This window comes from Schistocerca gregaria, chromosome 3, assembly GCF_023897955.1.
Source record: "Schistocerca gregaria isolate iqSchGreg1 chromosome 3, iqSchGreg1.2, whole genome shotgun sequence".
Taxonomy (NCBI): Eukaryota; Metazoa; Arthropoda; class Insecta; order Orthoptera; family Acrididae; genus Schistocerca; species Schistocerca gregaria.
The window spans coordinates 682,804,446-682,820,501 of record NC_064922.1 but is presented as its reverse complement, the minus strand read 5'-3'; the positions used below and the strand labels follow the sequence as shown (position 1 = coordinate 682,820,501).

Below are 16,056 nucleotides of genomic sequence, written 5' to 3'. Positions count from 1 at the left end.
AGCAGAACAGCACAAACAAAGAGAAGTCTGACAGTATCAAACATACGCTTTAATTTCAGGAAGAAATTTCTATGTACGTTTAGAACACAGCATTGAATGCTAGCGAATCATGGACAGTAAAATAATCGCAGCAGAAGAGAGTTGAAGCGTTTGGCATACGGTGCAACTAAAGAATGTTGGACTGATAAGATACGGAATGAACTGGTTCTGCACAAAATCATTGAAGTAAGATTTTTGTTTCGTAGGGATCGAAATGAAAGAAATACATAAGTTCCGCCTACCATCAGATAAGAAGAACCTAATGACTTTTCTGAAGACTAGAAATCTAATCTGTAGGAATCAGCATGGGTTTCGAAAAAGGCGGTCGTGTGAAACCCAGCTCGCGCTATTCGTCCACGAGACTCAGAGGGCCATAGACACGGGTTCCCAGGTAGATGCCGTGTTTATTGACTTCCGCAAGGCGTTCTATACAGTTCCCCACAGTCGTTTGATTAACAGAGTAATACCATATGGACTATCAGACTAATTATGTGATTGGATTGAAGAGTTCCTAGATAACAGAACGCAGCATGTCAGTCTCAATGGAGAGAAGTATTCCGAAGTAAGAGTGATTTCAGGTGTGCCGCAGGGGAGTGTCGTAGGACCGTTGCTATACACAATATACATAAATGATCTTGTGGATGACATCGGAAGTTCACTGACGCTTTTTGCGGATGATGCTTTGGTATATCGAGAGGTTGTAACACTGGAAAATTGTATTGAAATGCAGTAGGATCTGCAGCGAATTGACGCATTGTGCACGGAATGGCAGTTGAATCTGAATGTAGAAAAGTGTAATGTGGTGCGAATACATAGAAACAAAGATCCCTTATCATTTAGCTACAATATAGCAGGTCAGCAACTGGAAGCAGTTAATTCCATAAATTATCTGGGAGTACGCATTAGGAGTGATTTAAAATGGAATGATCGAATAAAGTTAATCGCTGGTAAAGCAGATGGCAAACTGAGATTAATTGGAAGAATCCTAAGGAAATGCAATCCGAAAACAAAGGAAGTAGGTTACAGTTCCCTTGTTCGCCCGCTGCTTGAATACTGCTCAGCAGTGTGGGATCCGTACCAGATAGCGTTGATAGAAGAGATAGAGAAGATCCAACGGAGAGCAGCGCGCTTCGTTACAGGATCATTTAGTGATTGCGAAAGCGTTACGGAGATGATAGATAAACTCCAGTGGAAGACTCTGCAGGAGAGACGCTCAGTAGCTCGGTACGGGCTTTTGTTTCGAGAACATACCTTCACCGAAGAGTCAAGCAGTATATTGCTCCCTCCTAGGTATATCTCGCGAAGAGACCATGAGGATAAAATCAGAGAGATTAGAGCCCACACAGAAGCATACCGACAATCCTTCTTTCCACGTACAATACGAGACTGGAATAGAAGGGAGAACCGATAGAGGTACTCAGGGTACCCTCCGCCACACACCGTCAGGTGGCTTGCGGAGTATGGATGTAGATGTAGATGTAACCTGATGATCTGTTGCTCTCCGGACAGTGACGGCGTAGAATTTTTTCCGCGTACTGCAGGGCTATCGACTGCTGATTGAAATAAATCGTATAATGAAGAGGCCAGGGGAGACTACAGACCGGTACAGACAGCAAAAACGAAAAGCGATTTAGACGCGTACACAATCTCAAATGAGAGGCAATCTCGGTACAGGTCCTTGTTAACAAGACAGTCCACAGTTTCGTGTTACACTAGCGATCCGTAGTCTTCTTGTGGGCCAAGCCAGGATTACACGGAAAGACATAAAATACGAACAAAGATAACGATAACTGTTCCTGTCGCTAGAGAGAAATGTTGATGCTCCTTAATCAACCCAAGATGAACTTCAGAACTCGAATCTTAAGTTATGATATAGAGCCATGAGTGGAATCACGTTGCGAGTACACAGACAGGGATGGCACGACAAAGATCATTGAATTAACGTAGATCAAACTGGGAGGCTGATCTGTGGCGTTTCAAACCAATGTTTACGTCTTAAACGTAGTGGGCATTCTACCTTGAATGATCCTATCAAAACTGAGAGTAATGCTGTCTGGTTGCTCCCATTGCTATGGAAACCAACACATACAGCGCAACACTGCGTTTACTGCGCACGACTGCTGGTAACGAAATAAAGCCCACAATGTACTGCCGCGAACCGACCCTAGCGAGCACTGCCACCAACTAGGGCGAGAGTGTGACTCTCAGTAGTCTTGTGATAACGAGTCCACACACTCTGAATGCTTCCGCTGAGAGCTAAAGGTCCCTGCTGCCAACATGAGCGAAGGCCGATATGCTGACTGTCGCTTTCAGCAGAGTGGATGTTCGGCCCACCCACGAACAGGCTGGTGTTACGGGTGGGGGCCAGGGTCAGGATGTCAGAGATGCTGGTGTGCGTTTTTCAGACCAACAGCCACTGGATCTTCTGTCGTTCTACTCGATTTTGACGAATTTATGAATGAAATGATTTTCTGACTCAGAAATTTCTGCGTGCCCACCATTTGATAGTATTGTGCCCAAGTAAGCTACTTGTGGTTACAGATGGCTTCAGAAACTTATTTTAATGCTTAATTAAGCGAATTAAATTCATCTTCTTTTTAATAACTAGCTTTGCAGCTCTGTACCTACTGCCACTAAACTCGTAATTGCATAAGGAACCCGAATCTGAGATTGTATCAGCAGTTTTCTTTTTATTTTACCTCCTCTCTTTGCCTGACTGGGCTGGACCTCTGCAGAAACTTCGACACTTGCTTTAACCATCTCTGGAAAGTCTCTGTATTACAATAGAAGACGTGTAATGGATTCAGGGAATAACCTCTACGATATTAGAGAGAGCTAGAGTGTAAAAGCAGTAGGTCCACGATAGTAGAGGAAACTGTAGAGGATAAAAACAGTAGGGGAAGACAGAGATTGGAATAGATTCAACAAATAATTGAGTACGGAGGGTAGGAGGTGCTACTCTGAAACGAAGAGGTAAAAATCAACCTTAATCTCTCTCGCCTTATTCTCGTGGTTCCTATGAAATACAAGGGACAATTGCACAGGAATCGTGGTTTCTTTGAAGTATGTAAGACAATAGCAACAGGATCGTTGCACTATCTCTGTCGAATATTCGTCCTCTGTAGCTACCTAACTGAACTTAATGAGAATACTGTCTTTCAGACATTCTCATTTAAATTCGTCGAACTTATCCGTTACATGTAATATGAACTGTACCGAACTGTTTCGACGTATTGGCATGTCTCTGAATTAGATACCATCACATGTGTTCTGTGAGGAACCCGAACGAAGGAGCAGTTGGAGGAAGTAGAGTATTTGTACGGTTTCTTTTAAAGATACACCTGACTTTATCAGATCGCTTCTAACTGCTGTAGGTCTTCCATTAATCATCTGTAGCTCTAGCGTATGTCTTTCTTATTACGCAATGACGTTCTTACCATGTCTCTTACATATTTAAGCGATATAACAGATTCCAGAAGCCGTACCATTGCTTGTTAGTAGCTTGCGTCAGATTCCTGGTCTTCAATTTCATCATTACTGCACTCGAAGAACAAACACTGTTCTATCTCGCTGAAACTGAGGACATTTTTTTAAGAAACGTTATTGGATGTCACGATGCCAAACCACTTGCGTTAAGCAATTAGATGTTCCTCAGATCATCCGTGACATTTTTATCGAAATGATGAGGAACGTTGCGCGAGATTATCCGAGCGGTCTGGGGCGTTGCAGTCATGGACTGAGCGGCTGGTCCCGGCGGAGGTTCGAGTCCTCCCTCTGGCATGCGTGTGTGTGTTTGTCCTTAGGATAATTTAGGTTAAGTAGTGTGTAAGCTTAGGGACTGGTGACCTTTGCAGTTAAGTCTCATAAGATACCACACACACTTGAACATTTTTCATGAGGAACTAGTCAGTTTACAGTCAGTGAATGAGTGACTTACGTGGGTAGTGTTACATGCTGGCTTAAATTTAATAACAATGAATATTGTTTACTAAGCATTTAACTAGTAATGTACATGGAATTTTTAAAACTATTTTCCCTATATCAGTTAACACCAATTTACGGTGAAGTACTGGTTTCCGTGTTTGGGGCAGTTGAAAACGGCTACTGGCAGATTTCAGTAGAAGAGTAAAAGTGATCTGGTGTGTTTTTAGTCTAGTGTGTCTGAAACGAAAAGTCTGATACAGTGTATATTAGCAGCTTCGGGATATAACCGTGTAACGTGAACGTCTTGTTGTGAAAACCATTAAAAAACTTAATGTTGGTCAGCGAGAAACAGAGTCGTGTGGGATATACCCGGAAACTAATAAATGGATGCAATTCGAGATTGAACCTGGCAGCAAAATGTGAGCCGTTTTGGAACTTCCAGGCATATTACAACTGCGCGTCGAACATGTTCTGGATCTGAAAACTTCGCCTCTCGCAAACAATGGCAGCATGTTCGTTCCCAGGGATTCCAACGTGACCTGGGGTACAGACGAAGATGACGGAATGTTCAGCTTGATGGAGGTCAGAGAGGAGATCCTGGATGGGGCGTCGAGGGTCGCACTGGTCGATAGTCTGAAGACTGTCCACAGTCATAGACGATGGAGACTGTCTGACTGATGCAAAACGAACGGGACTGAGTGCTTGAGTGATGGCCACCATTTTTCGAAAGAATATACTGAATCCAGTTGGAAGGGAGCAACGTCCACTGTATCCTGCATGTGTGTGATCAAAACTGGTTCGTCTGCCGACCGTAAGGCTTCTAGCGTATTCACTCCTGAACGAGGATAAGCATCATGGACAGCGTCGAACAAGTGGCGACAAACCATGGGATCAACAGAATCTTTAGGTCGAAAACGTAGACTGAGGCAGATCTGAGGACGAGGTACACATCATAGGGCGTACACGATTGCTGCTGGCAAGAGGCGACAGTGGGGGATGGATTTTAGAGAACTACGTATGAGAACTACGATTTTGACACCACTCCTGGGCCGCTGTTGTTGGAAACGTCTGGGCTATTGGTATAGTGTTAGTATTGTGAAATCTTCCGATCCGATGTTTCGGTCTTCGTCTTAGCTATCCTTCCGGGGAGGGCTGCATGTTTACTGTGCACTCACATCCCGAAAAGAAGTCTCAGTAAGACGGCAGAACCGTCGGATCAGGAAATTCCCCCAGAATGACGTGATACAAATATTCAAGAACTTTTTAACATCATGATGCAGTTTGGTGACAACTCACTGCTCACTGTATCTGCAACGCAAACGATCATATTGTCCTTCGTTGAAGGAAGCCAGCGATAGGGTTTCAGTTGTTCATAAGCGCCCCTGATAGGGACACGAAGCTCCATTGACTGCTAGCACCAGCCTGCTTTCGGAAGTGCCTCGACACGGTCGCTCTGAAGACGGGAGTCGCATGTACTGCCAGACAGAAGGATAAACTTGTCATTTTCGTAAATAAAAAGTTCCCCTTCCACAACCTCTACAATTTATTGAAAGAAGTTTTGACAAAGAGATTTCAGCTTTATTTAAAAATGTTCTGATCTCTGCATACTCCTTATTCAACAACGAATTTTTTGAACAGACGGACGGAGTCGCCATGGGTAGTCCCTTATCCCCTCAGGTAGCCAATTTATTTATGGAAGACTTCGAGGAGATGGCCCTTGATTCTGCTGACTTGAAACCCACGGTGTTCTGGAGGTATGTTGATGATACCTTTGTAGTTGGGCCCAATGATGAAGATAAATTGCAAGACTTCTTAAGACATCTGAACTCCCTCCACGATCAAATAAAGTTCATAATGGAAATTGAAAAGGAGGGTTGCCTTCCATTCTTGGATGTTCTGGTTCGGCGCAGAGAGGAAGGTACTTTGGGACATGAAATGTATCGGAAGCCGACGCACATGGATTTGTATTTACGTGCCAATAGATGCCACAATCCTATCCAAACGATGAGTGTTCTCCGAACTTTGACCCATAGAGCGCATATTATTTCTCATGAAAGCAGTCTGCAAGATGAACTTTCCCACTTACAAAGAGTGTTTGAAGACAATGGGTACTGCCCACAGCAAATACAAAAGGCACTGAAAATGAAACCCCCAGAGGTCATAATGAAGCAGAAGAAGACGAAGAAAAATAGAAATCTATGGCCCTCCTGCCATATGCCTCTCATCAAAAATAGGACAGATTCTCAGCAGACACAAAGTAAAAGTGATTTTTCGTCCTCCACCCAAGACAGCTGCACTCGTGGGATCCGTCAAAGATGATTTGCTGCTCCGAAAATCTGGAGTTTACGAAATTCCATGTGAATGTGGCCTTTCTTACTCTGGACAAACAATTCGTACTGTCCAAGAAAGATGTACAGAACACTGGAGGTACACAAGACTTTTACAACCTGACAAGTGGAAGAGCACTAAATTGACACTGGTCACAGTATGTTGTATGTCAACGTCGAAATTTTGGCAACTACATCATCTTTTTGGGACTCGAAAGTGAAGGAGGCAATTGAGATTCGCTTGACGACAAATTTAATTAATAGAGATAGTGGCTTCAGCCTTGGTAAATCATGGAAACCGGTACTTGGTGTAATAAACTCACAAAGACGTCGTCACGGTGCAGCTCACAATGATATATCGACATGCCAACACAGATCGATTGCGGAGTCATAGATGTAACTCGCGCGTTATGCACGTCTCTGCGGCCGACCAACGTCTCTGGCGCATTTGCAACGGTGGCCGCATGCGCAGTTGTGCGGTACACGAGTATGAAGGGACAAAGCGACCACTGGGGCGGCAGTCTTGAGGCTCACTCTGAAGATCGCCGAAATATTAGAAGAATTCATGCGGCTGCACACCCGAAACTTAATGGAACAGTCTTTGCGCCGCCAAAACTTGAGATGCATAACAATTTTATCCTGCTGTCTGACAATACAGTTAAGTTTCGTGTAGATTTTTTTAATGTGCAGTCTTCTAATTGGTTTGATGCGGCCTGCCCCGAATTCCTCTCTTGCGTTAAGAGAATGAGCTCAGAATAGCACTTACATCTTACCTCCTCAAACATTTGCTGAATATATTTCAGTCCCTGTCTTCTCCTACAGTTTTTTTCCCTCACCACCGTAGGTTTATAGTGATCAAATTGTCTCTGACTTCGCGCGATTTCAAGTTGTTTAAAATCTACGAGACATTGTCAAATAGTGGCTGCTGTATTGTTGCTATTGTCGGCCTTATATAGCACCGTGACGGCCTGTGACGTCACTGGTGCCCAGTCCAGCGCCGTATAAAGTAATGTTTTGGTCGCGAGACCGTCTTCTCCATTTCAAGCTTCTATTGCCCGTGTCCCAAAGTGCGCCTTACTGCAGACCGCCGTCTTTATAGATAAGCAACTTTACCTTATAGGGCACCGGAATCGTCATCAGTGACGTCACAAGCGGTAGAGTCGCTATGTGAGCACTGCAGCAGCAGCCAGACTACAGTCGCTCGCTACTTGATGACGGCGGTCGGTCGAAAGCTCGTCGCTTTTAAACCACATGACGCGGCAGGAAATAAGAGTAGTGCGCTGCTGTGTGCGTGCTGAGTGGTGACGGCGGCCGTGTTGCAGGATGGAGGCGCGGCAGGTGTGGGGCGCTTGCGCAGGCGTGGGCTCGCACTGGGCGCTGGGCGTGCTGCTGCTGCTGGGGCTGGCCGCCGAAGACTGGAGCGGGCCCGCCGCGCTGCTGTCACTCGCTATCGCCTTCACCGTCGCCCTGCTCACCGGTAAGTCCGCCGCACGCCTGCCTCACCTGTGCGTGTCATTCACGGTGGCTGCTGAATTATTACTGTTAGAAATGTAGACATCTTTCAACCTACACTGAAAGCTGTATGTATCAATACAGGTATTGACACGAACATTTAAGTACATTTAATGGCAAAAAGCGAAAATCTGTGCCGGATCCGGACTCGAACCTGGATTTCCCTATTTAAGCGTTCTGTCACCTTAACCTCTTCAGCTATGCCACCATGCTTCGCATCTACCCTAAATTTTCAACTTGTCGGACACTACATACGAAGCTTCGCCTCTCCATTAGCCTCACTGTTCATAACTTCATGCTGATCGCCGTAACATGTAGGACGAAGAGCACGTCTGCACTGAACGATCATTAATTGCCGTCAAGGCGATACCCGCGCATATACACATTTCAGAAAGAACAGATATTACCTTCATGACAATTAATGATCATTCGATGCAGAAGCAATCTTCGTCCGATCTTTCGAGGGTATTAGCGTGGGGTTGCGTGCAGAAATGGGAGTAATGGACGGGAAGATACGTATGTCGTGTGAGACAAGTTGGGCATTTGGATTAGACGGGAAGCGTGCTAGGTTAGCCGAAGCTACTTTCGTCAGCTCTGGGCTGTTTTTCAAAGTTAACTATGCAACCCTTACTCATCCCCATGAACGAGGAGGGGTAGGTCTGTTCCACGTGCCGGATAGAGCTCGCGCCCTATTTGTCAGCTTCCAGATGACGGTATGGACACGTTGCCCAACGAGCCTCACTGGTTTCCTCCTGTCGGCATATGCCCCGGTCTTACTATCAGCCCCAGTGATGATCTCGGATGTTCCGGCCCAGTTTCATTATATACGATACTTCTTTCTTGAACTCAGTTATCTACGCCTCACCTTACCAAGACAGCTTTTACTCAAGACACAGGCAGTATACTAATCTCCAATTATGTCGTCCACCTAGCCCGATTGAACAAAAGTTCCCCCAGATTGACTGGCGTCATGTATGGCTCGTGGTTTTCGCCTGTTACCTTGACACGAATGTTCAATCTGTCTGGTACCTAACTGTCAATGGTAAGCAAATCAACCAATTTCGCCTTCATTGTATCCACCTCGCCCAATCACCTCTATGTTCCACGTGTGCAGTGCCAGACAATGATGATCATCGGTTTGTTTGCGGACCGGCGGCGGAGATTTGGCACTTGATTCGTCGTATTGTGGCTTTTCTAACGCGGGACATTCCGGATCGAATTACTCCCCTTTCATTATTATTTCCGGAACGTGACTATTTTCCTCAGACAAAGACCAATGCTGTGAATTGGAACTGCAGACATGCCATTCACTACCTATTTGGACAAACTGTAGACTCTGTACTCGATTTTTGGACATACCTCAATGGCCGTCATTATGTCGTTGTCCGTCACCCAAAATACAGACAATTACTCTCGAATTTCCATGGGACTACTTTCCACGACCCGCCTCGCAGCTGGAATGTGTTAAGCCAAGAGAGAAGAAGGTTTCCTGTTTGAACCAATTAACATTCCTGAACAATTGAACGGAACACATCAATTTCGAGAAGACCTGACTCAACATATTCGCAGCGGGGAGCAGAAGACCTCTGATCAATTACGCAACAAAACTTTAAAAAAATTAAAAATAAATAAAAATAAAAATAAAAACAATAAAAATAAAAATAATATTCAAAGAAGGAAGATTTTGTTTCGTTTGTAATGATAGCCCTAACCTTGTTTTCCCACATTTCCTCTGGTATATAGGCAACTGTCTGGGTTAGTTTAGTTAGGTGCTAACGCCTGAAGTGAACCAGATTTTTTGTTATAGGATGTAAAGTGGCGGTGGCACTTGGGTGCTTTTCTAGCTCCATTTTATTAAGGGGCTTTCAAAAAAAAAAAAAAAAAAAAAAAAAAAAACATGGTTAGGGCTCCAAAAAAAAAAAACTATTAAGGCGGCCGCTCGGATAAATCAAGAAATCAGGCTTCGATTGCTACGCTGGCAAAAATTTTAACTTGCCGCCACTGAATTTATTTCAGTGCCCCTATCGTCATAGTACATAATTTGCAGAATGCCGATTAAGAAAAATGTCGATTGATACGATACGACTAACAGCAACCTAAGCTGAAGAGTGGAAGTGACTGGAGGTTGCAGTGGCGCATACCTATCTTATCGGAATGTACCATTTATTCCCAAAGAAAGATAAAAGCCAGCCGTGATGGCCGAGCGGTTCTAGACGCTACAGTCTGGAACCGCGCGATCGCTAGTTGTACATGCCCTAAATCTCTCCTTATAGAAAACTTCATCGCCCTACACCTCGTTGTGCTGTGGGCGTATGGTGATATCTTCAATAGTTGAAATGCTTTCCAAAAAACTGAATTGTTTTTTATGAAAGTAAATGCATTTATCCTCTGTTGTCCATCTCTAAGACTAAGGTTAATGTGAAGCAGTTTATAATACATCCCACCATCGAAACAACTGCTGCAATCAGTTGTTACTAACTTTATTTTCGTATTTTGTGTAAAGCTTTTAAAAAATGTGATTCTTCCATGATTCGAACTTTACCTTCTGTCAGATGTGCTACCCGTTGCACCACCGAGCATCTGCTCACAGTTGTATTTCGACTGCGTGTCTTGTATAATTTACCGAGCGAGGTGGCGCAATGGTTAGCACACTGGACTCGCATTCGGGAGTGCGACGGTTCGATCCCGTCTCCGGCCATCCTGATTTAGGTTTTCCGTGATTTACCTAAATCGCTTCAGGCAAATGCCGGGATGGTTCCTTTGAAAGGGCACGGCCGGTTTCCTTCCCAATCCTTCCCGAACCCGAGCTTGCGCTCCATCTCTAATGACCTCGTCGTCGACGGGACGTTAAACACTAACCACAACCATTTTCTATAATTTAAATCAGCCCTAAGAATTGCTAAGAACATTTTTATTGTGCTTTGGTTTGTATCTCATGATTGACAGTCGACCATATAGTTACAAATACGGTCGCAGGTTCGAATCCTGCCACGGGCATGGATATGTGTGATGTCCTTAGGTTTAAGTAGTTCTAAGTTCTACGGGACTGACGACCTCAGAAGTTAAGTCCCATAGTGCTCAGAACCATTTTTGATAGACAAAAAATGTTTTGCAACAGGTGACATAGTTCACTATAAACATGGAAGCTTAAAGTACATCTTTAAGCAACACACAAGAACATCAAATTTCAAGTCATGTATTCAGGAACAGTACATCTTTAAGCAACACACAAGAACATCAAATTTCAAGTCATGTATTCAGGAACAGCATAAAAGGATTCCCAAATAATGCAGAACGACCAAACCAGTCGCTGAATAATTAAAACCCAGACTCAGACAACAAGATCTAGGGAGAAAAAGGACAATACCAATAATATAAAAACTACAGAATTCACTTACACTAAGCCTAACCAAAGAATTAGAATTCAGAATGACTAAGTGAAACTGTGTAATAAATGATATATCCTCGTGGTACAAGAGCAGTAAATTTAAGTATACCGGCAGAGATCAAACGCGTAGAAAGATTTGTCGTGCTCGTAAGAATCACACAATCAAACAAGGAAATGAGCATCAAAATCAACTAATCTGTTCACAAAACAACTTTATATTCCGGATGCAATTGTAGCTTCACTCAGTACTGCTGCATGGACTGCACGTAATGGTATCCATGAGATTCAAAAACGGGTGTAATATATCACACACAAATCACTTAAAACTGTATAAGAACATGTACAATTCTGCATAGACCCGCTGACCATATGCGCTACGTGGCAATAGAGTCTATTACCTGTAGGTGCTTGCTCGGCTGTTTAGCAGGCAGACTTAGAAACAACTTGCATTGACCGTTCTGAAGTAATGTACATAGTGCCCACGCACAAAGCCCAATACCCTGCCCCAGTTCGTGCTCTCCAGGAATAGCAATGAAGAGGCTTTCGGACATAGAGACTACACTGGACGTCCCGTACGTCTAGCTCTCGGGACTGTGAGCTTGTACTGTCAGCTTCGAAAAACCACTTAGATCATCAGGGGCGCCGGCCGCCGTGGTCTCGCGGTTCTAGGCGCGCAGTCCGGAACCGTGCGACTGCTACGGTCGCAGGTTCGAATCCTGCCTCGGGCATGGATGTGTGTGATGTCCTTAGGTTAGTTAGGTTTAAGTAGTTCTAAGTTCTAGGGGACTAATGGCCACAGCAGTTGAGTCCCATAGTGCTCAGAGCCATTTGAACCATTTTTTCATCAGGGGCCTCTCCAAGCCCTTGCCGCTCCATTGCACAACAACACACGCGCTTTGAGCGACAACGGGTCTACGTTCGTTGTTTCTGGGTGGCGGTGGCGCGGAATTGCTCTTGATACCAGCGGCCTCTCGTAAAAGGCGAAACAACTGCACCAGCCTTCGCGCCACGTGCAGTATTCGAGTAACGGAGTGCTCAAATACTGTTAGTAGCTCCTGTGAACAAGAAGTGTGCCACAGAAACCGTTTCAACTTGGATCTGTATACTTGGGAGTTATCACTGAGGTTTTATTTTTTATTTATTTTTTTCCTAGTTCTGCTGGAAGCGTGTTGAAAGTGAAACCTCCTGAATAGCGCACACCTTTCTGCAGAATACTTGAGCAAAGATTATCCAAGTAGAAATCTTTTTCCTATCTAATTCTCGCTCAATGGATGTTCTAGTTCCTGATGAATGAGTCAGTATAGTCTACAACAAATTCCATTATGAAGTATATGTACAGGGATGGTATGGTACTCAGAGACTCCTGAAAAACGGCGTACTGACATCACAGATCTGATCGCCTTTTACTGGAGTAAAAATATTTTTGGCTGCCGCAAAATGTAACGCCATGAGACTTAACAAGGTAAGCGAAGCACAAGTCTTCGCGTTTCAGTGTGGTATCATTCAGTTTCTACACATCTTGGACGTCGCAGTTACAAGAGAGTCTCCCATCTACTCTCATTACAAAACATCTAAAATGACCGACCATAATCTCTACTTGACCCATCTTCAGATAATAAATTTTCACTTTCACAAGACTCCGAGTCAGAAACTGCATCTACTGTGTCTGGTTGTAATCATGCGATAATCTTTTCTCTGGAAGCAACGCGCTAATGTTAATTACTTCTCTGTTATCTACATCACTTATACTAGGTTCTTTATCTTTCACGATAACATTTGTGCCATTTGCAAAGAGAATTTTCTTTCAGTCATCTGCCATGTTTATTTGCAGATCTTTGGCATATATAAAGTAAAAGCAAGGGACCTACAATAGAATATTGTGCCGGGTGCAAGACTGACAAGGGTGCCCCGAGCTTTTAGCCACATATATTCCATACAATTAGACTTTGGATCATAGCTACACCCTCAACTGTCTCTTTAGCAAACAACGAGCAGTTCGCGATTTGGTTTACGAAATAAATCACCCCAGTCGCAATAATCGCTCCCTTACAAGCATTTTAGAACTTTGACAAGGCGACATTAAAACGATCTAAAAGCAAATCAAAATGTAAATAACTTAATCATAGACAACTGGTGATGCTTTACTTTAATAAAGCGAAACGCGTAAGGTGGTAAAAAATGACGCATTTTTGTAGTTGCAACGACAGAACAAAAATACTCTCAAGTTATTAGGACACGACTGCTTTTAGATTTTGTAACCATGTGCTAGTGCTATGTATCAGTATATCGAATTCTGGATCCTCAAAACCCAACTATTTTATAGGTTCCTGCAGTTACCACTTTCTCCAGTTACCTTTAACACATCATTGTGACTGTGAATGAGGTCCATACTATCTTCAAAAAGATGACTGGCTCGTTAGTTTAGCCCTTAAATTTTAAAAGTTTGCCCAATAGTTTCCCCTGTATCTCTGCAAGGATCGCTTTCCCATGCTGAAAACCGAGCGAGGTGGCGCAGTGTTTAGCACACTGGACTCGCATTCGGGAGGACGACGGTTCAATCCCGTCTCCGGCCATCCTGATTTAGGTTTTCCGTGATTTCCCTAAATCGCTTCAGGCAAATGCCGGGATGGTTCCTTTCAAAGGGCACGGCCGATCTCCTTCCCCATCCTTCCCTCACCCGAGCTTGCGTTCCGTCTCTAATGACCTCGTTGTCTACGGGACGTTAAACACTAATCTCCTCCTCCTCCATGCTGAAAAATTACAAACCCATTTGCTGAATGACACATACAAAAGATAAAAATCACTTCTGTGTCGTTAACACAAGAAAGATTACTAGATAATGGACGTAAGCTCTTTGGCGGTTTGGATATATGGTCTTCTGTAGCCAAAGTCGCGTGAAAAACATAGCACCCTCATTTACACTGTTTTGTTTTGTCGCACAGGCATGAAGGTATTTACAAAAACTCTATGTCCGCAACTGTTCAGTTGTAGTAGACAAAGTCCACGACCACACGAGGCGAAGGCCCAAGCAGCTACTCTCTGAATGATGTGGTACCTAAATTTAAATGGAATAAAAGTACGGAACTAATTAACAGACTAAATATTTGCAAGCAATGTCATATGTTACCATGATGAACGCAAAGACAACTTATAAGCCATGAAATACACTCCTGGAAATTGAAATAAGAACACCGTGAATTCATTGTCCCAGGAAGGGGAAACTTTATTGACACATTCCTGAGGTCAGATACATCGTATGATCACACTAACAGAACCACAGGCACATAGACACAGGCAACAGAGCATGTACAATGTCGGCACTAGTACAGTGTATATTCACCTTTCGCAGCAATGCAGGCTGCTGTTCTCCCATGGAGACGATCGTAGAGATGCTGGATGTAGTCCTGTGGAACGGCTTGCCATGCCATTTCCACCTGGCGCCTCAGTTGGACCAGCGTTCGTGCTGGACGTGCAGACCGCGTGAGACGACGCTTCATCCAGTCCCGAACATGCTCAATGGGGGACAGATCCGGAGATCTTGCTGGCCAGGGTAGTTGACTTACACCTTCTAGAGCACGTTGGGTGGCACGGGATACATGCGGACGTGCATTCTCCTGTTGGAACAGCAAGTTCCCTTACTGGTCTAGGAATGGTAGAACGATGGGTTCGATGACGGTTTGGATGTACCGTGCACTATTCAGTGTCCCCTCGACGATCACCAGAGGTGTACGGCCAGTGTAGGAGATCGCTCCCCACACCATGATGCCGGGTGTTGGCCCTGTGTGCCTCGGTCGTATGCAGTCCTGATTGTGGCGCTCACCTGCACGGCGCCAAACACGCATACGACCATCATTGGCACCAAGGCAGAAGCGACTCTCATCGCTGAAGACGCCGCGTCTCCATTCGTCCCTCCATTCACGCCTGTCGCGACACCACTGGAGGCGGGCTGCACGATGTTAGGGCGTGAGCGGAAGACGGCCTAACGGTGTGCGGGACCGTAGCCCAGCTTCATGGAGACGGTTGCGAATGGTCCTCGCCGATACCCCAGAAGAAACAGTGTCCCTAATTTGCTGGGAAGTGGCGGTGCGGTCTCCTACGGCACTGCGTAGGATCCTACGGTCTTAGCGTGCATCCGTGCGTGGCTGCGGTCCGGTCCCAGGTCGACGGGCACGTGCACCTTCCGCCGACCACTGGCGACAACATCGATGTACTGTGGAGACCTCACGCCCCACGTGTTGAGCAATTCGGCGGTACGTCCACCCGGCCTCCCGCATGCCCACTATACGCCCTCGCTCAAAGTCCGTCAACTGCACATACGGTTCACGTCCACGCTGTCGCGGTATGCTACCAGTGTTAAAGACTGCGATGGAGCTCCGTATGCCACGGCAAACTGGCTGACACTGACGGCGGCGGTGCACAAATGCTGCGCAGCTAGCGCCATTCGACGGCCAACACCGCGGTTCCTGGTGTGTCCGCTGTGCCGTGCGTGTGATCATTGCTTGTACAGCCCTCTCGCAGTGTCCGGAGCAAGTATGGTGGGTCTGACACACCGGTGTCAATGTGTTCTTTTTTCCATTTCCAGGAGTGTAGAATGAATTGTTAAAGATTGTAGTGGGACAGGGAAATGGCAGGCTGGATTGAGGCGTGAGCGAACGTTGTACTTGGACATTTCTATTTCATAAAGTTTCATACAATTAAAAAAAAGAACAGCTATTATACCAAAGCTCAAGGCAATAAAAGTAACTTATTATCCATGGATCACGCATGGAAGTTCAAGGTTGAGTGCTAAGGATTTTTTTGACCAAATTAGTTCTCCAAAAACTCATTTAAATATTACTCTACGATACCTCTCCTGGGCAGATCAAT

General features: G+C 44.9%; 1 protein-coding gene across 1 annotated transcript in view; it reads left to right on the top strand.

The window, feature by feature from the left end:
- LOC126355554 (uncharacterized) overlaps positions 1 to 16,056 on the top strand; it is a 936,011-nt gene that overhangs the window by 406,242 nt on the left and 513,713 nt on the right. Inside the window, exon 3 of the mRNA XM_050005911.1 lies at positions 7,613 to 7,767. Coding sequence (XP_049861868.1) covers positions 7,613 to 7,767 — 155 coding nt within the window. The remainder of the gene's footprint in view (positions 1 to 7,612; positions 7,768 to 16,056) is intronic.